The 23,001-nt window shown below is 33.1% G+C and overlaps 2 protein-coding genes across 2 annotated transcripts; both read left to right on the top strand.

Moving 5' to 3' along the window:
* Nucleotides 1-15,123: 15,123 nt before the first annotated feature.
* Nucleotides 15,124-19,487, top strand: LOC112722222 (adenylate kinase 4). The gene is made up of 7 exons (XM_025773201.3): nt 15,124-15,280; nt 15,413-15,640; nt 17,723-17,868; nt 17,959-18,078; nt 18,216-18,383; nt 19,035-19,124; nt 19,213-19,487. Exons 2-7 carry the CDS (start codon nt 15,523-15,525, stop codon nt 19,312-19,314), a joined length of 744 nt encoding a protein of 247 aa, XP_025628986.1. The 5' UTR covers nt 15,124-15,280; nt 15,413-15,522; the 3' UTR covers nt 19,315-19,487.
* LOC140176364 (uncharacterized) lies at nt 19,325-22,255 on the top strand. Its single transcript, XM_072206985.1, has 2 exons — nt 19,325-21,754; nt 21,834-22,255. The coding sequence occupies exons 1-2, from the start codon at nt 21,290-21,292 to the stop codon at nt 22,008-22,010; spliced, it is 642 nt and encodes a 213-aa protein (XP_072063086.1). The 5' UTR covers nt 19,325-21,289; the 3' UTR covers nt 22,011-22,255.
* The last annotated feature ends 746 nt before the right edge of the window (nt 22,256-23,001 follow it).

The raw sequence follows: 23,001 nt of genomic DNA, 5'->3' as shown, positions 1-23,001 counted from the left end.
GTCATTTATTACTTTATTGAGTTGCTATCTTTACTTTCCTTGCTTGGTAATTGTAGCATTTATTATTTCTTGTCATTTTATCATGCTTTCTTTACATGCCAACCAAGTGTTTGACAAAATGCTTGGTTGGGTCTTTGGTTAGTTTCTCACACTCTTAGTTGGGAATTTGGGTGTTTGGGTGAACTTGAGTGGTGGATGTCCATTCCACATTGTGTGAGGGTTGTTAATTAATTTGGTTTCCCTTGACTCTAAGTGACCCCCTAGTGTTGACTTAGGACTTAAGGATTGAGATTAATTATGCCTAGTTGACTTATCCTCGATGTAGGATTGACTAATTGGGATTAATTCACACACAATTACCATGTTTGTGGTCCACAACTAGGATAGGAATCCTTAATTACCCACTCCTTGCCAAGAGTTCTTTTTCGCATTTAATTTCCATTTTCATTGCCTTTACTTGCCTTCATTTAATTTCTTGCATGTTAAGCTATCTTCTTGCATTTCAATTTCTTGCCATTTACATTTCTTGTTCTTGCCAATTGCTATCTTCCAACCCTCATTTCTCTCATAGCCAATAATGAACATTTCATTGCAACTCCTAGGAAAGACGACCCGAGGTTTCATTACTCTCGGTTATTTTGTATTGTATTTAATATTTGATATTGAGAATTCATTGTTGGTTTGGACTATGCTACAAACGAATTGATTCTAGTTTTTGATTGATTCCAAACCATACAATAATTCTCTTATCAAATTCGACACCATTGCCAGGGAGTTGCAATGGTGTAAAGTTAGTGGCTGTTGTAAATATGTTAATATGTAAATAGCTTGCTTTTTGGTTGTCTTTGTTAATAGTTAGGATTGGGATCCCGAAGGACATTGGAGATTCTAGCATTGGTGGGGAAGTCAAGCACAAGCCACCATAGCAATGGCCTTCCCAATTGTCTAACTTAAAGATATTAAATAAAAGTTCTTGGTAACATTGTTCTAACTCTTCTTTCTTTGTATATATTTTGGCTTAATTGCATGTTTGCTTCTTTTGGTTAGCTTAGAATTAGTTTAATTTTGAGTTAATTATGTTAATTTTGGTTTGGATCATGAATTTAAGGGTTCTTGCATGTTTTGGTGTTTGGTTTTGATTGAACTAAGGCTTGGTACCTTAGAATTTTGAAGAAAAATTTTTTCAAAATAGGGTATCTGTGCATACGCACGTACTTGTGCGTGTGCACAAAACCGCTATTTTCTGCTTTCTGTGCGTACGCACCGACCTGTGCGCACACACACGCATGATTTTGCACTCTGTTTGCAGCGCCAGCACGCCTTGTGCGCACGCGTTCCTCTGCTTTCTGCGACCTATGCGTGCGCACTCACTCGTGCGTACGCACACATACCCTTTTTCGCACTCTTTGTGCGGTCCCACAAGCATGTGCGTCCGCACGCCAACTTGCAACCACTCTGGTGGGAGCGTTGGCACAGCGTGTGCGCGTGAACCCCTGCCCCTTATGCTCTTGTGCGCGCGCACGAACCTGTGTGCGCACGCACACATGATCCTTCCCAAGAAAAAACTTCTGTGCGTGCGCACACCCTTGTGTGCACGCACACTTCTTACTCCCTCTTCTGCCAGGAGCGCTCACATAGCGGGTGCACTCGCACACCTTCTCCTTTCCTGATAGTGTGCGCACGCACACACCCCTGTGCGTGCGCACGCCGCTGTTTTCTCACTATGCCTCTTTTCTTCTCTTCTTATCTTCTCTCCTCTCTTCTTCTTCTCTTTCACCCTATTTTTTACTTGTTCTTATTCATTTTGTTTGCATTTTGTTTTTATTTTGGTAATTATATTAGCTTTAGTTTAGTTGTTTGACAAATAAATAAGTTGCAAGTGTTTGTTTAATATTGATTGGGGTGCTTCTTGCTTGAATTTGGTTTCAAGTTTGATAAATATGTGCACTGAGCATTAAAAGCCTTGTTTAAATACCTAGATGAATTGTGAGTTTGATTCATATGTTGTAGCTACCATATGCATTAAACTTTATCCTTGTTTGGCATCTTAAATTGTGCACTTTCACTTTGGTAAATTGAGTTGAAATTACTTGTTCATCTTGATTTTCATATCATATGGATCACATGTTTGGTACTTGTTTCTTTTTAATGCTTTGCATTTGTTTGAGTGACTTAACTTGATTGTTATCAAGTGTATCACTTTTTGTAACAAGTACCTATACCATGTGACTTTTTCCTTGTGTTTCATGATGAACAAGTAGTTTCCTTTTCATTAATGGATCGGGTATTATTTATTGTGCTATTTTATATCACTCTGGAGCTTTCACTTGCACAATTTTAATATCCACTATTCTTAATTCAATTCACTCTTGTTGCAATTGCCTAAGTTTGCTTGTGTTTGATTGATGCTCATTTATTGCTTGCTTCTTAGGCCATTTAGTTGAGGAACTCATGCTTACTTTTTCATTGTGTGGATGCCACGTTAGCTGGCCGTTGTGTGTATTCCATACCACTATGCAAAATTCCTAAATTAGATGCTTATTTACTCTCTCCTTTACCTTTTTGTGCTACTTGTCCTATGATTCCTAATTATACCTTATTCACTCTTTTTGAGGATGAGACATGAAGGCAAGGAGCCAGGAGAGGAGGAGAAAACCGATGATGGAGATGCCGAGCATACATGGGACTTGGCAATTCCACACAACCCAAGCCCCGCACCCGCCAACCGAAGGTGGATCTCTTGAGAGACATTCTCCTCGAATTTTGTTTGTGCACGGAGGACCGTGCAACACTTAAGTGTGGGAGAGGATTCGCCATTTTGGGGTGTAAACTTTCTTTTCCCAAATACCTTGCACTTTATTTTTACTTCTTTTAGTAGATTTCTTGTATATATTTGGAGTGATTTTGATTATTGCATTTCATTTCCTTCTAGTATATATGTCTTAGACTATTCAAAGTTTATATCTATTGCGTTTTGCATCTTTTTCTTAGTATATATTTTATAGATAGAAATTGTGATTGGATGACGTGAATAGTATAGCACCTAGTTCAATTTTGTCCTAATTGTTCATGTTAATTTTTGCTTGTTGAAAATTAGGAATAGAACTAGGAAAGATTTTAAAATTGCATCCATTGCAACATACATACATACATATATATAGTAAATAAGTTTTGGTAAAACAACAAAGAATTTTCAAGAAACCCCTTTTTAGGGCATTCCATTGATTAGATTTGAAACTTGTTTTTGAACTTGCTTGAAGTATCTTTTTATGGAACATAGAAAAGAGCTTGAACAAATACCTTGTGAGATTTGAGCTTAAATGGGTGGTTGCACATTATCAACCACAAAATTTTGTTGTGTGATAAACTTCTTTTATGATTGTGATCTTTGATTTGCTTTAATCTTTATGTCCTATAATTGTTGTTTTGAATGCATCTAGTATGATTGAGGCCATTGTTGAAATTAAACTCACTTAACCCATATGGCCAACCCTTACATCTACCTTTGTAAACCACTTTTGAGCCTTTTAATTCCCCTTTGTTCTCATTATAAGAACATCATTCACCCTAAGTGAAAAACCATTATGTCCATTGATTGTATCTTTGATTAGCTTTGGTTTGAGTGTGTGTGTTAATCAAGTGTGGGGGAAATTTGTGAAAAACATTGGTAGTTAGTTAGCTTTGGGTGTTCATTGAAAATATGGCAAAATGGGTAACTACTCATTTATCTATTGGTTAAAATATATGCATATATTTTTGTTGATAATAAGAAAAGAAAAGAAAAAAAAAAGAAAAAAAGGAAAAAAGAAAAAAAAGAAAAAGAGAAAAAAGAAAAGAAAAAGAAATGATGATAAGAATGTTAAATAAAGGATGCATATGTGTGGAAATTGGAAAGAAGGATGCATGAGTGAATGTAAGAAAAGAAATGGATGGGAAGTTAGGTTGTTTTGTCACGTATGTGGGATGATATAAGATTAGGTGGGATACTTGAGCTAATCAAAGATCCAATCTATTAGCCCACTTAACCATATTAATCATACCCTTACCTAATCCCCATTACAACCCTCAAAAGTCCTCATGATATTTGCATTCATTCATCAAATATTAGTTAATTGTTAGATGACTTACAAATCTTTGAAAACATGATTAAAGGAGGATTGAGTGATTAAGCCCTAAACACTGAGCGACTAGAGTGTAAACACAGCTTGTGAGGTGTTCAATCGCTCAATTCTATGTTTCCATTGCTTATTTTGTATCTTTTTGCAAGTTGTTGAACTTAATTTTGAAAATTTCAAATCAATCTTTGGACATTGATCATATTGCTATATTTTCCTTGTCTTGGCCCTAAGTTCCTACTTTGGATTGATTGAGATTCTTTTGTTTGTTTTTGCCAAACTCAATAGGAATTATAGTGTAGATATATATAGATAGCATTTAGTATAGTTACATGCATGTAGGTAGTTGCATTAATAATTACCCCTTCATTCATCTCCTTTGGTTGGTTTAGCATGAGGACATGCTTAGTTTAAGTGTGGAAAAATTAATGAATCCATATTTTACGATATATTTTGATTTGATTTGAGTGGATTCCATCACATAAACCAGCATTTATTCACCTAAATAGCATGCTTTTGAGATTTCTTCCTAAATTGTGTTTGAAAGTGAAAACATGCTCTTTTGTGCTTAATTTTGTCAATTTTATTCACTTTAATCCCATTTAGTGCCTTGATGTATTTGTTAAGTGATTTTCAGGTTTTCAAGGCAAGTATGAGTTGAAGAAGTGAGGAAAATAGTATGCAAAAGGAAAGAATTCAAGAAATGAAGGATTTGGAAAGCTGCTAGCCCTGACCTCTCTGTACTAAATTGGTCATAACTTGAGCTATAGAGGTCCAAATGAAACGGTTCCAGCGGCATTGGAAAGCTAACATCCGGGGATTCAAAATGATATGCAATTTGCTATAGTGTACATAAGTCTAAGTGTGCGTACGCCTAGGTGCTTGTGCGTACGCACAAGTCAGGATTCAGCATGTGTGCAGACGCACACATCTGTGCGTCCGCACAGGTCCCTGCACGTGACCTCATTAATTGCAACTCGCTGGCAGTAATTTTTGGGCCCCCAAAATCCAATCCAACTCATTTTTTGAAGCTATTTAAGGCCAAATTGAAGAAGGATGAAGGGGGAGCAATTAGGATTAGATTTTAGTCATGTAGTTCATTTTCTAGAGAGAGAAGCTCCCCCTTCTCTCTAGAACCTAGGATTTTTAGCTTAATTTCCTTGTAATTGCTACTTCTAATTTTTGTTTTATTCTAGTTTCTTCTACCTTTCTTTGTTTTATTGTCTTAATTCCCTTATGTTATCTTGTTAATTTCTCATTTTGGTTATTTTTATGTTTATGCACACTCTTGTTATTTTAATTTACATTTAATGCAATTTTATGTTTCATGTCATTTATTGCTTCATTGAGTTGCTATCTTTACTTTTCTTGCTTGGTAGTTGTAGCATTTATTATTTCTTGTCATTTTATCATGCTTTCTTTACATGCCCACCAAGTATTTGACAAAATGCTCGGTTGGGTCTTTGCTTAGTTTCTAACACTCTTGGTTAGAAATTTGGGTGTTTGGGTGAACTTGAGTGGTGGATGTCTATTTCACATTGTGTGAGGGTTGTTAATTAATTTGGTTTTTCTTGACTCTAAGTGACCCCCTAGTGTTGACTTAGGACTTAGGGATTGAGATTAATTATGCCTAGTTGACTTATCCTCGATGTAGGGTTGACTAATTGGGATTAATTCACACACAATTACCATGTTTGTGGTCCACAACTAGGATAGAAATCCTTAATTACCCACTCCTTGCCAAGAGTTCTTTTTAGCATTTAATTTCCATTTTCATTGCCTTTACTTGCCTTCATTTAATTTCTTGCATGTTAAGCTATCTTCATGCATTTCAATTTCTTGCCATTTACATTTCTTGTTCTTGCCAATTGCTATCTTCCAACCCACATTTCTCTCATAGCCAATAATGAACATTTTATTGCAACTCCTAGGGAAGACGACCCGAGGTTTCATTACTCTCGGTTATTTTGTATTGTATTTAATATTTGATCTTGAAAATTCATTGTTGGTTTGGACTATGCTACAAACGAATTGATTCTAGTTTTTGATTGATTTCAAACCATACAATAATTCTCTTATCAATTTCATTGAAAATTTTATTTACTTGGATTGGAAAAAACTCTTTGATATTAGAAAGCCTGTTTACCCTGATTTAGTCAGAGAGTTTTATGCAAACATGTACTATAGTGAGGAATCTGTTCGCTCGTATGTTAAAGGCCACTAAATTTATTTAAATAAAGAATCCGTTGGTGAAGCCCTTGATTATTATGATGTTGGCGTTAATGCCTACATTTTAAGAAAATGGGATAATAATTTGGGCATCTCACACAAGAATGTATTGGCTAACATATGTGTAAATGTATCCCTTATGGATGGTGTTACCCCCCAATCATAGAGCCTTAGGTCCAACCAAAGCCCAGCTTCACCGTCTCATCACTCATATACTCATGCCCCAAAGTGATTTATTCCAAAGAGTAACCTTCTATGATACTTTGGTCCTTTATGCATTACTCAATAAAATTGAAATCTCATTTGCTTACTTGATGATGCCCCATATGTATGACTGTATCAAAAGCGATAAAAATATTTCTCTTTCATATGGCATATTTTTAACTTACATCTTTCACTATTTTGGTGTTAATTTGAGCAACAAGACACAAGAAAATAGAATTTTATATCTTAAGGGCGATGGTGCAGTAAAACAATCTAAGAGAAAGGGCACAAAGGCAGCAAAAGACACAGTTTTGGAGAAAGAAGAGGAAGAAAGTATTCCTCTTCCATCTGCTACAGGGGCATCATCCACTCACAAGTACTTGATAAATGGCATTGTCAAGGATGTCTTACAAGAATTTATGAATCTCACTAAATAAATGATCAACTCGAGCCAACAAGTTAGAAAACTAGCAATTCAAAATGAGAATTCCTTTAGGAAGTCTTAAAGCCGAGTTAAAGTGCTGCTCAAATACATAGATTCGTTGAAAGATGATCAAGCATTGTCCGAGCAAGAAGAAGATCTTCTTGGAATCAAGGATGAGGGGTCTGATGTCCAATTCCTATTTGATGTTGCTATTTTCTTAGAATTTATTTTCTGATGATACAATTTCTGGTCTTTAGAATTACTGTTTGAATACTGTTTACTATTGGATGACTGTAATAGTTATAGGAACTTAACATTGACACCAACACAATTACTTATTTTGCACTTATGATTTGCATATTGAACTATTTTTTGTGCAGATTTATCCTTCTTGATAACAAAAAAGGGAGTAAATATTGTGTGTGAAAATGAATTAAAATTGTTATGATGCTTGAGGCAGGCTGTAGTTTCTGTTTTGAAGTTATTATTTGCAGCTTTGATTGTGAATATTGCTTATACTTGCTTATTAATCATAGCTCTATTTGGTATCTGAGTTTTTGACTAAGTAGCTTTAATTAATGCTTGTTTTAAGGCTGTTTGATGATGCTTTTTTAAACAGATTAATAAGCCTTGTAAATTTTGGCTAGTGATTAAATAGGTTCCTAATTATAAAAATGTTTGTAAAATTCTTGGATGTTTGGCATTATTTCTATGTAAAGTTTATTCATATCAGGTTGAGCAATACAATCATTCAGGGGAGCTTAGTAAATAAAAGAAAGGGAGAGTTTCAAATCAAAAGAAACATTAAAGGAAAATTCCTAAAACTCTTCTTATTTATTTTTCAATTCATTTCATAATATTTGTCGTCAAGAGAGAAATTGTTGAGTTTAAAGAACTAACAACATATTAAAGATGATGACTAAATATTATTATTGAGTTAAAAGTCAATTATATGTATGATTAGTTTGTTTAGTATATAGAAAATTAATTTAATCACACTAGCTCAAGGAGAAAGAAAAACAAACCCAACAAACTAATGAAGCCCAATATTGGTTCAGTTTAAACCAAACATTCATACCATCACTCTTAATCTAAAGAATGAGTGGCTGAACTACATAAAAGAAGAGCAAGAAAACTGGACCAAGAACAATCACAAGCCCATATCAGTGGTCCACATTTAAGTCCAATCATTCACTTAGATGCTAACTAAGTAATTCAATTCCATTTGTATCAAAACCAATTCACCTCACCACCGAACCAAATTCTCTCTTCTCTCCCATCTTTTTCTTCCAACACTCACGTGAAAGCTCAAAAGAAAAGAAAGAAAAATGGAAGCTCTTAACTAGGACAAAATCAGAGAACAAAAGGGAGTTACCAAATCCAAGCAAGAAGAGAAAATCAAAGAAGATAGGGCTAAAGACAAGATCACATTCGAAGGACAAATCACAAAAAGGAGTTTTCACATTTATGCTTCATTGAAGATCAGTGAAAAAATCTTTTCTTTGCATACACAGAAGTAGAAAGTTAAAGATGGTGACAATCTGCAGTGAATCAACATTCAAGAATCAAACTTGGGGACAAAGCAAGATTGAAGGGTTCAGATTCAAAAAGCAATTTAAAAAAAGATTAAAAGAGAAGATAGAAGGTAAGGATGCATATATGATTCAGTAACTACCTCTACTCTATCTCTCCTCTGTGACGCCACTACTACTTCTAATTTTTGGGAGAAGAAGTCAAACATGTGCTGAAGTAAGATTTCAAGTTTTGGAAGCTTCACTCCTCTATTAAAGGGGTGAACGACCAAGGATTGAGGTAAGGAGTGAGAGTAGAACGTTTGGGTTCTTATAGCTTGCAAAGCTATTACCATTCTTCTCCTTCATGGTTCTCATTGAATATCTTATTTTCTCAGTCTAGTTTTTTTTCCAATAGTAAAAGGTATAAAATGAAGTTTGTAAGAAAAAGTCATTGAGTGAAAAAGGCAAGAGAGTTAGACTTGGAGAAAAAGCCAATGTTTATTTTAGAAATCCTTCGTAATTTTTTCTATTTTGTTGTCATGATCCTGAGGGGATTTTCTTGCAAGTTGGGTGAGTACTTTGCTGTTGAAAGTTACGGTGAGTTTCTAGTCAAATCTGGTTTGGGTTAGAAATTGAATTTGTCCCATATAGGATTGGGTAGAATCCTAGAAAATTGGAGTTTGTAATCTTGTTCAAAGATAGTAAAATTCCATCATTGTTGTGATGGAGACTAGATGTAGGCTACATTGCACTGAGTAGCTGAACTAGGATATATTTCTGTGTCACTTCTCTTTCTCTTCTCTATTTCTGATTTTTTATTTTAGGAGACAAAATAAAATTATCTCCTAATTATTATATCTTGCTAAACTTTACAGTAATACATCTTGCACGTAACTCTATTTTGGCTCCTCCTTCGGTACGAGATAAAATATAATAATCTCCTATCTTTTACTTGAGGCAGCACTTCAGAATCCAGAAGTTCCATCCAACTCTAAGATTAATCAAGCAAAGTAAAAAAAGTCCAAGATTTGATCCCCTTCTCTAAGCCACTAATATCTATCAAATTGGATCTTTCAATTTTTTCATGCAACAAGTAAAGCAAATCACTCACCTCACTTAAATATATAGAGAAAAATATGTATAAAGCAACTGAAAAATTTTATTCCTAAAAAATGATCAAATTATGTCACAAAAAATGTTTAAATAGATTTCTAATAAATTAGCCTTAATGTGGGCAAAATCTTTCTAGAATAAAATATAAAATCTAAAATTAAATAAAAGATATGATTCTAAAATTAATTTTACTAATTTAAACTATATTTGATTTTATTGGATCAAAATAGATTTGATTTAAATTTAAACTCCTAAAGATATGATAACCAATATAAACCAAATTTGATCTTATTAGATTATATTAGATTTGATTTAAATTTTAAACTCTTAAAAGTACTACTAAACAAATTAAAGCCAAATCAAATCTTTTAACAAATCTTAACAACAAATCAAACTAAAATATAGACTAAATAATTTTGCAATTGATGCTAAATTTGCTCATTCTAATGTACCGGAAAAGCACTTTTGGTCTTCTTATTATCCTCCTGACTTAATCCAATGGATCTTGTCCTTTCTCTCTTAGTTAACAATTAATGTATTTTCTCATGTATAAGCATTGCTAAATTCCTAAAGCTCTCCTTGAGCTTCTTTATACATGTTCTAGTGATGGGACATTTCGGAAGTGTAAAATTTCTATTCTACCTTTTTAACTTAGGATATCCAGATTGTCTTCTCGAGCATGTATCATTCTTTTCTTCCTTAAAAAGATTCTTCCTCAAATTTGTATCTATATCAAAAGGAGAAAAATTAGATACAATAAACCTAGTTAGATTCAAAAAAATTATTCTTGTTGAAATTGTGTTTGATAATCCCCAATGAATTCAAACCAATCTCATGGTTCAAAGATCATATTTTAGTGGCTCTTCTTTAGCCTTTGAATAGAGGTCAAGATCTTTTTTTTTAACTATGTCATAAACCTTCATTTGTATAAATTTGGCATTTTTATTTTACTTTCACTATCTAAAATAACATCACTTAAAAATAAAGGCATCATAATCAAAATAGTAGAACAGTTAAAATCATTCACAAATTCAAAAGAATAACTAATAGAGTTATAAATTACATTTTTATAAGAAAGCTCAGTGTCTAACAAATAATTATCCAAATCATTTTAATATGTAAGATATGATAATAAAAATAAATTAACACATAATCAACCTCTTTTAAGAATAACTCAACAATGTGTGTAAAATTTATAATATTATGATATACAATTAAAATTATCATCATACCAATATTGTCCACAACAAGTACAATATTATAATTATGTTTTTAGCCCTAGGTAAATCAAGCAGAAAGTTCATAAAAATATCAATCCATATATGAGTAAGAATAAGTAAAGGAATGCACAATATATTTGACAATATTTAAGATTCAACTTGCTTACATGCAGTATAATTCGAATAATTTTTTTTAACACTCCTACGTCTATAAGACCAATAAAAATATATAAATAACAAATCTAATATTCTTTTTATTTTACTATGTTACTTTAAAACAATATTCTCACAAGCAACATATGTAAAATGAAAATCAGATTTAGTTGCATAAAAATTCTTCATAAATCAAATACAAACAAGTTAAGAGTAAGAGTAGTGATTAAATCAAACCTTTTGAAAAACTCATTAGTAACTACATTCTCATTACCTTGTTTAATTACATATGAAAAATAATCAAGCAACTCGATCCACTTTGCATGTCTCTTATTTAAAGTTTCTTGAATTATCAAATACAAAATATAAAACACCTTCTCATTTTTTGAGTATTTGAGACTTGATTCATGTAACTACTCACTAAAGTATACAATTTATTATTTTTCTCTCTTTTCATTCACATTAATACTTTCAAATTCACTAATAAATCTATAAAATCTTAAAAATCTAACATGTAAAAACTAGACAATTCATTGTTCGTTTCAATATGAGTGATTAGAGACTTTTTAAATTTCAATGACACTAATTCACTTTTATCTAGAGTATAATTTTTTAGATATCTATCACAATTATGTTTGTTATTCTTAGTTTCTTTTTTCATTGACTCCTCTCTTTCATTATTCTCTTTTTTTTTTTAAACTCTTTCTTAGATTTCACTCAAACACTCACTATTTTTCTCATTTTTTTTCTTTTCTCTCTTGTTGACCATTTTAAAAATTTTTGTATCTTTAATTTCTCTAAATATACATCTTTATTTGTAGCATACTCAACAAATTTTTTCACAATTGGCATTGAAAAAAAACTCTTTTTTTTTATGTTAATCTATGTAATTTTTTTTTAAATCTATGACTTTAAATTTTGTCTTATTCTCAAACTTTACTCTTTTAAAAATTCTTATAGAATTAGGGTTTGAAAAAAGCCAAGTTACATAAGTTGTTACTGCTTATCTACTTTAATGGCCAAATTGACTATATCCTTCATTGTTTTATAATGGTAGAAATTCAATTTTATCAGCAATTTCTTTGTTTAATCCAATAAGAAATCGTCCCATAAGAACTTCAAGATCCTTTTTAACATTAACATTGGTCATCAAATTCAACAATCCTTGTGGTATTCCACTATAAATTTTGATCCTTGTTTTAACTTACGAAACTTTTTAAAAAATTCCTTATAGTATGATGATGGTACAAACCGATTTCTCATGATTTTCTTCAGCTTCTACTAGGTGCAAATTGTCTTTTTTTTTCTACCTTCTTGATCTTTCTAATCCATTCCACCAAATACGAGCATCATCAAAAAATTTGGCTTTTATCAATCTAACCTTCTTTTCCTCTAAAAGATTGTAACATGCAAAAATAAACTCTACATTTTTTCCATTCAAAATAAGTTTCAGCATTATTTCTTCCTTAAAGAGTAAGAATTTTCATTTTAAAAAACTTTTTTTTCATATGAGATTCCTTCGCCGTCATTATTACCATCCTCAATCCTCGTTGATTCTAATTTTGAAACCTTAAAAAGAATAATAAAGATCACATAATATAGTTCTCACATGTATCATTCAAATTAGGATACTCAAATTTTTACTTAATTTATGACTTTTTTTTTTCTTTTGAGCTCACTACTCTTATCTTTTTTCATTCTTTAATTACTTTAAAAAATATGCACTTTAGAAATTAAAGAAAAAGAGGGACCAAACTAAGATAACCTGAATGATAGAAACTTTGAATTTGACTTAGTCCAATGACAAAAATTTTGAATTTGATTTAGCCTAACAAGCAAAGTAAATCACTCATCTCAGTTGAATACACAGAAAAATATGTATAAAATAACTGAGAAATTTTATTCCTAAAAAATGATCAAATTATATCGCAAAAAGTGTTTAAATAAATTTCTAACAAAGTAGCCATAATGTGGGCCAAATTTTCCTAAAATAAAATATAAAATATGAAATTAAATAAAAGATATGATTCTAAAATTAGTTCTACTAATTTAAATCATATTTGAACGTATTGAGATCAGATTTGATTTAAATTTAAACTCCTAAAATATGATAACAAATTTAAACTAAATTTGGTTTTATTAAAGTAAATCATATTTAATTTAAATTTTAAACTCCTAAAATTACTATTAAACAAATCAAAATCAAATTAAATCTTTTGACAAATCTTAATAACAAATCAAAGTGAAAGATGGACTAAATAATTTTAAAATTAATGTTAAATTTATTCCTTTCAATAAACATGGAAAGCAATATTAGATTTTTTGCCGGCCTCCTTATTTAGTCCAATGAACCTTGTTCTTTCTCCTTTGATCAACAATTTAATGTATTTCTTTATATATGAACACCGCGAAATTTCTAAAATTCTCATTGAACTTCTTTTCATGTGTTTTAGTGGTGAGACTTTTAGATTTTTTAAAAATATAAAATTTTTATTCTGTCTATTTGTCTTACTATGTTTAAATTGTCCTTCAAATATATATCATATTTAATTATATTTTTTTCAAATATAAAGATATTTTTTAAAAAAATAATAAAATAAATAGATTTATAAAGCGAAAGACTTTTTTTTTTGTATTTTTCAATCAAATAAATTAATAATTAATACATCATAAATTAAAATTCTATTTAAAATTTTATTATTAATAAATAAATTATTTTATATATAAAATAAAATAAAATATTTAATATTTATTTAATCAGACTAATAAACTACCTGTTGAAACAATTGAAGTTGGTTAAAACCAAAGAACTTTTAAACAAGTGAATTTAAATTCATATTTTAATGAGTAAATAGTCAAAATCGTCTTTGAAAGATACTCCAATCTCCATTTTGGTCCTCGAAAGATATAGTTAATCAAAATCGTCCCCGAAAGATACACGATTGGTCACGTTAGTCCTTCCGTCAGTTGGATGATGACGTGGAAGGCTAATGCCACGTGTCACAAGATGATTGGTTAACGTGTCAGATCAGTGACACGTAGTACTTGAGATGTAAAAAAGTTATTTAAAATCAAAATAGTCCTTGAAAGTTCAGACGTAAGTCATTTTCATTCCTAAAATTTTAAAAATTAATCAAATTAGTCCTTATATAATTTTTTTTATTTTTTCTTGATAATATTAAATTTAAAATATTTTTGATATTACTAATTTTAATAGAAATGTAATTGACAATCAAAAAAATAGTAATTGTATCTTTTCTTCTTAAAAATTTTTCAATAAAAATATGTTTCTCCTTTAATTCTTGTCAAAATCTGTCTTATTCTTTTCTATTCTAAAATCTTTTTCTTACATTATTACATTTTGTTGAAATATATATATATATACTCAAAATTGAAATGTAGGTATTTGTTAACCTAAATAAAGTTATAGGCTCAAAATCAAAATTTATGTATGTTAACCTATATATATATATATTTCAGCAAAATGTAATAACGTAAGAAAAATGTTTTAGAATAGAAAAGAATAACAGAAATTTTGACAAGAATTAAAGGAGAGAGATATTTTTATTGAAAAAATTTTTAAGAAAAAAAGATATAATTATTAATTTTTTTGATTGTCAATTACATTTCTATTAAAATTAGTAGTATCAAAAAATATTTTAAATTTAATATTATCAAGAAAAAAAATATATATATAAGGACTAATTTGATTAATTTTTAAAATTTTAGGGATGAAAATGACTTACATCTGAACTTTCAAGGACTATTTTGATTATAAATAACTTTTTTACATCTCAAGCGTCACGTGACATGTCACGTGTCATTGATTTGACACGTTAACCAATCATCTTGTGACACGTGGCATTAGCCTTCCACGTCATCATATGCCACATGGCACTTAATGTGACACTTCATCATCCAACTGACGGAAGTACTATAGTGACCAATCGTATATCTTTCGAGAACGATTTTGATTAACTTTATGTTTTGAAGACTAAAATAGAGGTCGGAATATCTTTCATGGACGATTTTGGCTATTTACTCATATTTTATTGGTAAACCAACCAACAAAATGGCCTTTCAACAAAATTAAAAATCAATGCACCTACCCATAGAAATCACCCTCAGCAGTCACCTAAAACAGTGGCCACCGAACCAAGGGGCAATATAGTCAAGCCACTCAATATAAACTAGAAAAGCGAACCTACCAATACGGTAAGACCGCGCTCCAGAATTTTCAGCTTTGGAAGCTCCGAATCTCAAAACTTTGCAACTTGGATTGTGGCACAGCAACCAAAGCCAAGCCAGGTACCAACAAAACGACATTGCCCTCTGTGCCGTTTACTCTCACTCACAGAGAGAGAGAGAGAGAGAGAGAGAGAGAGAGAGAGAGAGAACATATCCCTCATTCCACTACGCGTGTTTCTGTCTCTGTTTCAGGCGCTGTCCCTAACAACCAAAGCGCCATTAACCACCATATCAACGGCAACAACAAGAAGAAAAAGAAGCGGTTTTTTTGTTGCAGTGGAGAGAGAGAGAGAGAGAGAGAAATGGGGAGCAGTAGTGCAGCACCGAACTTGGAAGATGTTCCCTCCATGGATCTCATGACGGAGCTCCTCCGTCGTTTCAAGTGTTCCGCTAAGCCTGATAAGCGTCTCATTCTAATTGGTATAACTCTTTCTTTCTCCGTTTGTTTAGCTTCAGATCCGAAAATTCCATAACGTGTACCACAAAATTCTATGCTTTTTGGTGTCTCCGTACAAAAATAAACAAAAAGTTAGCGGCTTTGGAATTTTGTTGCGGATGTTAGGGTTCATTCCTGTTATTCCATGAGCTACTGAATGTATGTGCTATTTTGTTTTGTTTTGTTTTGTTTTAAGGGTGGAAAGTGAAAAGAAAAGAATTTGTTTCTTGTTCTGATTTGATGCGAAAAAACAATGGAGATTTAACTAATGTTCAGTTCTATAATTGATGATGGAGATTCTTTACCATGATAAGTATTCTGTTCATCTATTATTATGGCACCATTGCATTGTATAATCCATGTAGTCAACCACACCAGTGATACAAGGTTTAGTTCTTGTTCTTTTTCATGTGTGGTTGTCAATGCTTTTAATTTCATTCTTTGATTCGGAGTTGTGGTTTTAGGAGCATGCTCTTATTGTAATTATAAGATTTTATCTATTTAATTTTGTCATTTGGATACACTTCTCTGCACTGTGAATCTACATGCATACATTTGTTGGAGGTTTTTTATCTGTTTGGGAAGTGTGTGACATTCTCTTATGTATATAATGATTGTCTTGGTAGAGATAGCACAATATATCAGTTGGCGTGGAATCCTTTTCTCTTTCTTTGTGTACTTCAGTTTTTGTTTATGGTCGAGGGAATCAACTTTTCTTTAACTAACAATCGGTCAATACATTAGTAGATGAGTAAAGATTAAGGATTTGAATTGTTATTCTATGGAGGGAAAGAGAAATTTAAGAAGCAAGAGACATGTTAGCTAATTGTTGAATGAAAAATGTTGGTTTTCGATATTTTCCTTTTTACTTTTTATTCATCGATATGTAATTGTTAGATTTTCTTTCTTTTGATTTGTCGTAATAACTTTATGTATGCTAGTATACTTGATTATTGACTGGATTTGTACTCCGGGTGACAGCATATGTCTTTCCCATTTTTACTTTTACACACGTTAGGGATACAAATAGGACGATTTAAACGTTAGAGACAGTGGGACACAATTAGTACTTACCCCAAACGTTGGGGACAAAAACGATATTTTACTCTTGTATTTTTTTTCCTCCTAATATATGTATTTTCGAGATGCTATTCTTTCTATTTGAAAGTCGAAGAAAAAGAAAAAAGAGCACAGTTGAGTAGCTTCATTAAAGTTTTAGATTGAATTGAATATATTTATATAACAAGTCATTGGATGGTAAATTTAATTTCTACTACAGTTGTTGTGTGATTCTGTTGCTACTTTATATTTGGCCCTCCAAAACTGGAGTTAAAATTAGTCTTTGCTCTTCTTCTGTTAACTTTCAAATTGACCCACCACGTGATTGCTTTGTAGCAGATGGTGAGACTTCTAGATTTGTATTGTTCCTTTGTAATGGCACGTTCACCACTTTTTATATGATTGAATCAATGCAGAATGTTTCTGTTAGAGATAGTGCTCATCTCCTAATAGAATTGAAGTTATAAAAGAGAGAGGTTAAAGGTTATTTAGGGAGAATTGAGAATATGAAAAAAAAGTTGCAAGGGCTGAGGGTGTCCCGTGTTGCTAAGCTGGCCACTAGGTATGTGAGGAATGTAATTATTGCATGTGAGTGCTTTAAACCATTGTAGGGATATTTGTAGTGATGTTAAAGCATAGAGGGATAGGCTGTATTTTGGATCGGAAATCGGAATTGGGAGAGGTAGAGCTGCTCAGTAGTGCTGTGTATTTTTCCTTTCTCGTTTTTGTTCGTACTTCTTTTCCATTTTTTTTTCTGATTCCTTAATATCTATGTAACAGGAAGCCATAAATACAATTATCATTTTCATTTTCTTCTGTTTGTTCTCAGCGGTTTCTATCAGTAACTAATATTGTTGTTCCAATTATTAAACAAGCTAAGGCTGGTTATTTTTCATAGTTTATTTTATCAGAACATTGGTTCATGTATTTTACTAGTATAAAACTGTATATATGAGATTATTTTGAAACACAGAATACCGTATATAATTGAAAAAAATTTAATGCAGGCCCACCTGGTTCTGGGAAAGGAACGCAGTCACCAATTATAAAGGATGAGTACTGCTTATGCCACTTAGCCACGGGTGACATGTTAAGAGCTGCTGTTGCGGCTAAAACTCCTCTTGGTATCAAAGCTAAAGAAGCAATGGAAAAGGTTAGGTTATCCATATTTTTTTTTTTTTCTGCAGATTGATGTTCTACTCTCTGCATTTCATGAGGAGATTGATAATGTGATATATTCCAGGGAGAGTTGGTTTCAGATGACTTAGTTGTTGGCATTATAGATGAGGCTATGAAAAAACCATCATGTCAAAAAGGTTTTATTCTTGATGGTTTTCCAAGAACAGTTGTCCAAGCACAAAAGGTATTAGCTTCTCCACACTCTAGCTATTCTTTCGGTTGAAATGTTGGATTACATTTGAAACACAACTAAATAATTGACCATATTCGCTGTTCTTCTGTTTTCTGTGCAATATGGATTTGCCATGTCTCTCTTTGCAGCTTGATCAAATGCTGGAAAAACAAGGACTAAAAGTTGACAAGGTGCTCAATTTTGCCATTGATGATTCTATCCTTGAGGAGAGGATAACTGGCCGCTGGATACACCCATCTAGTGGCAGAAGCTACCATACAAAATTTGCTCCTCCTAAAGTTTCGGGGGTTGATGATGTATGTTCATTTTTTTAACTGTTCCTTTTTTAGAATTAAAAATATTGATTAAGTTGAAGAATAAGTTGCCGGGCTTTATTGTTAAATCTTTTTATGTTAAAAATGTTCTGTTAGTCTTTACTGATTTTCCAAATTTGCAATTGGGTCTCTACATTTTAAAAGTTTTCAATTGAGTTCCTTCGCCAATTTTAAATTTGTAATTAGATCTCTTTTTTAATAGTAGAAGTTACAAAAATGTTTTCATCCATCTAACACTACCATGGAATATGCCTTTTGGAATGACAAGATGTGATTACAAATTTAAAACTGGAGTAAGGACCTAATTAAAACTTTTAGTGTAGACTCAAATTATAAATTTATTGAAACTATTGGAACTAATAGAATAATTTAACCATCTCTTTATTAGGAAATAAATTTACTTAGCAGCCATTGAAATGGTATCCATTCTAGTATTTTTTATAGAACCAAAGCTAACAAAGAAGGAAGGTGATCATATTTTAGGCCGAAGAGAATGTCATAGTCTCACAGAGTATAACATTGTTGCTTTATGTAATATGCTGTAGTGTCAATATTTATTGTCAACTTTGTTCTCACATTGTTGCTTTAAGTAATATGCTGTAGTGTCAATATTGATTGTCAACTTCTTCTTAGGTGACTGGCGAACCTCTTATCCAGCGTAAGGATGACACTGCAGCAGTCCTTAAGTCAAGGCTGGATGCATTTCATAAGCAAACTGAACCAGTATGATTCTGAGTGCTCTATCTCGTCTTTTAAACATAGTGCTTTGCTTTACCATGTTAACTTAGTTTTAAATTAACTGTATATGCAGGTGATTGATTATTATACAAAGAAAGGGATCGTCGCCAATCTTCATGCTGAGAAACCTCCCAAAGAAGTTACAGTTGAAGTCGAGAAGGTGTTATCTTCATAGAATTATCGAACTTTTTTTTTTCAATATAGACATTGAAAACTCCATTTGCCAATTTGTATTTTAGTATGTTCTAAATCAGACCGTTCAGCTTTGCTGCAAATGCCGGCTTTTTCTCAAACTCAAATTTGATGAGTAACTTTGGTGAAATAAGAGTTGAGTTTGAAATTTTACTATTTGTTTGTGCGTTAATTCCCTCCACTTGTTTTTTGCAACTGCTTGTGTTCTCTTAAGAGGCAATATATGCATATGCTCAATCAGATTTCATCACACCTGTTACACATTTGATTAAGTGAATGAAAGGAAAAGGGTGTAAGATTTTTGTGAAGAGCAAGTAAAGAATAATGCGTCTGGCACTTAAATTTGATTGAGTGAAAAAAAAAGCAAAAGGTATGAGTTGCTAGTTGAGCTAGTAAAAAATAATGACTAAATATCATAGTCGTTCTTGAGATTCGCGCAAATACTCAATCTAATCCTCAAGATTCCGATTTTTCCATTATAGTCCTGCAGATAGAGCTCCGAGCACTCAAAAGTGGTCTCTGGGCATATTTCTGGTGATGAGTCATCACCGGAGCGCTGACATGGCTTGGGTTTGCCACGTGAGAGGGCTCCAAAACGTCGTCGTTTTGGTTTGGCGCCCTTGATAGCCAAAAACGACGCCGTTTAGATGTTATTTAGCACGAAAAATAGTTTTCTCTCCAACACAAACACTTCACTTCACTCGTCTTTTCTTCTTCCACCCTCTGACTTCATCTTAATCTCCTCATCAATGGCGTAACCGTAGGGTTCTATTCGCTGGCTTGAAAAAGTTGAGAGAAGAAGTAATCCGACCAAAAGTTGTTTTCATACTTCCCCTCCTTCACTAGAAGCACGAGGTTCCGACTTTGTGATCGGACTCAAGATAACCTTCCTTTTTTTTACTTTGCATTTTCAATACAGTGTTGGTTGATGATATGTAAGTTGTTAGTGTAGTTGAGGTTTGGGAGTTTTGGTGTCATTGTAGTGTCTAGGGTTTGAAGGTTGGTTAGGGTTTGTGGGGTTGCTCTATTTAACCCGAATTAAACAGGGATAAAACAGGGAGATGTATGCAGGATTGGAAAAAAATGTGTTCTTGTGGTGTTGATTTTTTTTATATATATAATGCATTAGTAGGCTTTCAAATTCTGCCTCTATTAAGTGAAAATTTAGAATTTCTCGCAGATGGAAGAGAGGTTGGACATCATGTTTCATCATGGGGGTGACTTCAAAAAAAAAATGCAGAAGGGATTATGGTATATCCTCCAAACAACAAGACCTGTTAGGTGATCTAGACACTGATACTCTAGATGTCTTCTACATACGGAACTAACATAAGGAGTTTGGGTACAATGATATAAAACAGTGCTGGTGGCATGTTCTTGGAAAAGGCTTGGATAATGGGTTGAGAAATGTAAACAGTGACAAAGAGATAAGAGAGATGGTGAATTGTGCTAGGACAAATAAGGGATTGATTGATGTATATTTCGAGCATGGAGTGTCAGTGCCGGAGGTGTTAGAGGGAGATAACACAGTTGTGTACTTGGATGACGATAGTGGAGAGGAGTGTAATGCAACTACAGATGTTGATGTGAGTCCCTCCACTCAATGAGACTCATGCACTCATAGTTGCTCCCACCCCGAAGGTTGTACCCAATAGTTCTTGCAAATTCAATCGCAACAAAAACAAGACATCTCCACGGCAAACACAACCATCACACTCCAAAACCAAGATGCCTACAAAAAACACTAATCCTCCAAGACAACCAACCTTTCCAAGAAAACCAACCCCCAAAGGCAACGAAGCCCATTAGATTCATCCAACCCACTAAGCCCACCAAGCCCACAAAAACCACCAGAACCAGTCAGCCCATGAAGTCCAGTCAGAGCACTAAATCAAATAAGAGCAACAAGCAGAAACTGTCTAAGTGATCAAGTATTTTCAGGAGCAAAGTGTTTAACAATGAAGTTCCCTTTGATGTGTCTTCTGACTCCTCTAACAGTAAAGAGGATAGCCTGTTTAAGCCATGCCCCTAAAATCAAGACTAAACCTGGAAAACTAAAGAAGAAGAGGAGGATGGATGTGGATGAGAAGAGTAATTTTGGAACTAAGAAGCTTAAAGTTGATCCAAAATTATTGAGTAATACTACAGATGGTGTACATCTAAAAAGACAGTTGGGAACCTTTACCTGCAGTTTCTGTGGTGAAAAGGGACATACAAAGAGAGGCTGCAAAAAAAAGAGGGATGCTGATGCTGCTGCTGCTGCCGAGGCAGCTGAGAAGAAGAAAAAAGATGAAGGAAATCCTACGCCTGATCAACAAGTTGAGCAGCCCCAAAACGATGGTGGCCAACATGATGTGGAAAGCAATCACGTGGAGATCGAGATATCTCAGCCTATTGCTTCTGAGGAAGAGGATTCTCAAAAGGTAACTGAAAATTTATATACTCATGCCTTTATGATTTAAGTGGATCAATTATACTTAATGCCAAGTTTGTCTCTTATAGGATCCTGGATTGAAAAGGCCTTCTAAGCTGTCACCAAGAAGAAGATCCTCTCTGTCGGGAACCTCACCAACAGTGAACCCCTTGCAGAGTGCATCTTCAACAACAGCAACAAAGTTTGCCAACGTGATGAAATTCATCCCAACCCCAGGATTTAAGCCACCAAGAAAGAAGAACTGAAGACTTTAGATAAATCTATTTAGAGATTTCTGTTTTGTGTAATTAGTCTTTTTCAATGGACAATGACTAGATGGTGAATTGTGATCTTTTAGCATTTTTGAGATGCCTTGCTTTTGAGGAAACTATTGATAGTAGCTCCATGTTCCTTGGCTGCCTTTTATCTTTGTCTTTTGTTGTTTTTTGATAAACAATGAAATTTATCTTAATACACTAGGCTTTGTGGTTTACCAATCACTTTTGTTGCCTTATTCATCCATTACTGATTATAGTTCATTTCATGCACAAACATAAATAACAATAGCTTCATAGTTAATAATATTTTCATTCCATCAACAAGCAGTTTTTCAACATCTGTTGCTAATAGGGAACCCTAAACCACCAACTCATTCATCATTTACAATACAAGATAACCAACAACACTATCAATACAGATACAACTAACACTAACAACCGGGTAATCACTTTTTGTATATGGACATCCTCCTCTAACCTCCGAAGCCTCCAATCAAAGTTCATCTTCACTTCATAATTATCACCGCAAGATTCTGGCTTATCAACCTGTTTCTCATTCCCAAAATTTGCCCACACAAAAAGCCCGCACCATCTCTTCTCACTTGAGTGTAACCAAGAAGCAATCAAAGTTCAGAGAAGAACAACAGAAGAACAGTAAGGTAAGGACAATCATAACAACACAAGTAAATATTCTAACCCACATTATAATTGGGGCAACCATAAAACGGTTTGTTCGGATTTGATTCTGTGCCAGACCATCTGAGAACCGGCCGGCAGCCACAGCCACACCATTCTGGTGGCCCCGGTCTTCTGCTCTTGGTTGGTGTTCTCGTCCGGTTCCAGCTAGATGGGGAACGAACAGAACTTCCACCTGCAGTGCTACCACCACTCATCATTGACAAGAGTAACAGCCCTAGACGGAAGAATGAAGAGAGAGCGATGAACAAGAAGAAGAGATGAAGTTTATGAACATTTGGGG

This window comes from Arachis hypogaea, chromosome 11 (genome assembly GCF_003086295.3).
Source record: "Arachis hypogaea cultivar Tifrunner chromosome 11, arahy.Tifrunner.gnm2.J5K5, whole genome shotgun sequence".
Lineage (NCBI taxonomy): Eukaryota > Viridiplantae > Streptophyta > Magnoliopsida > Fabales > Fabaceae > Arachis > Arachis hypogaea.
The sequence above is the reverse complement of the archived record's forward strand: the minus strand, read 5'-3'. Positions and strand labels throughout refer to the sequence as shown.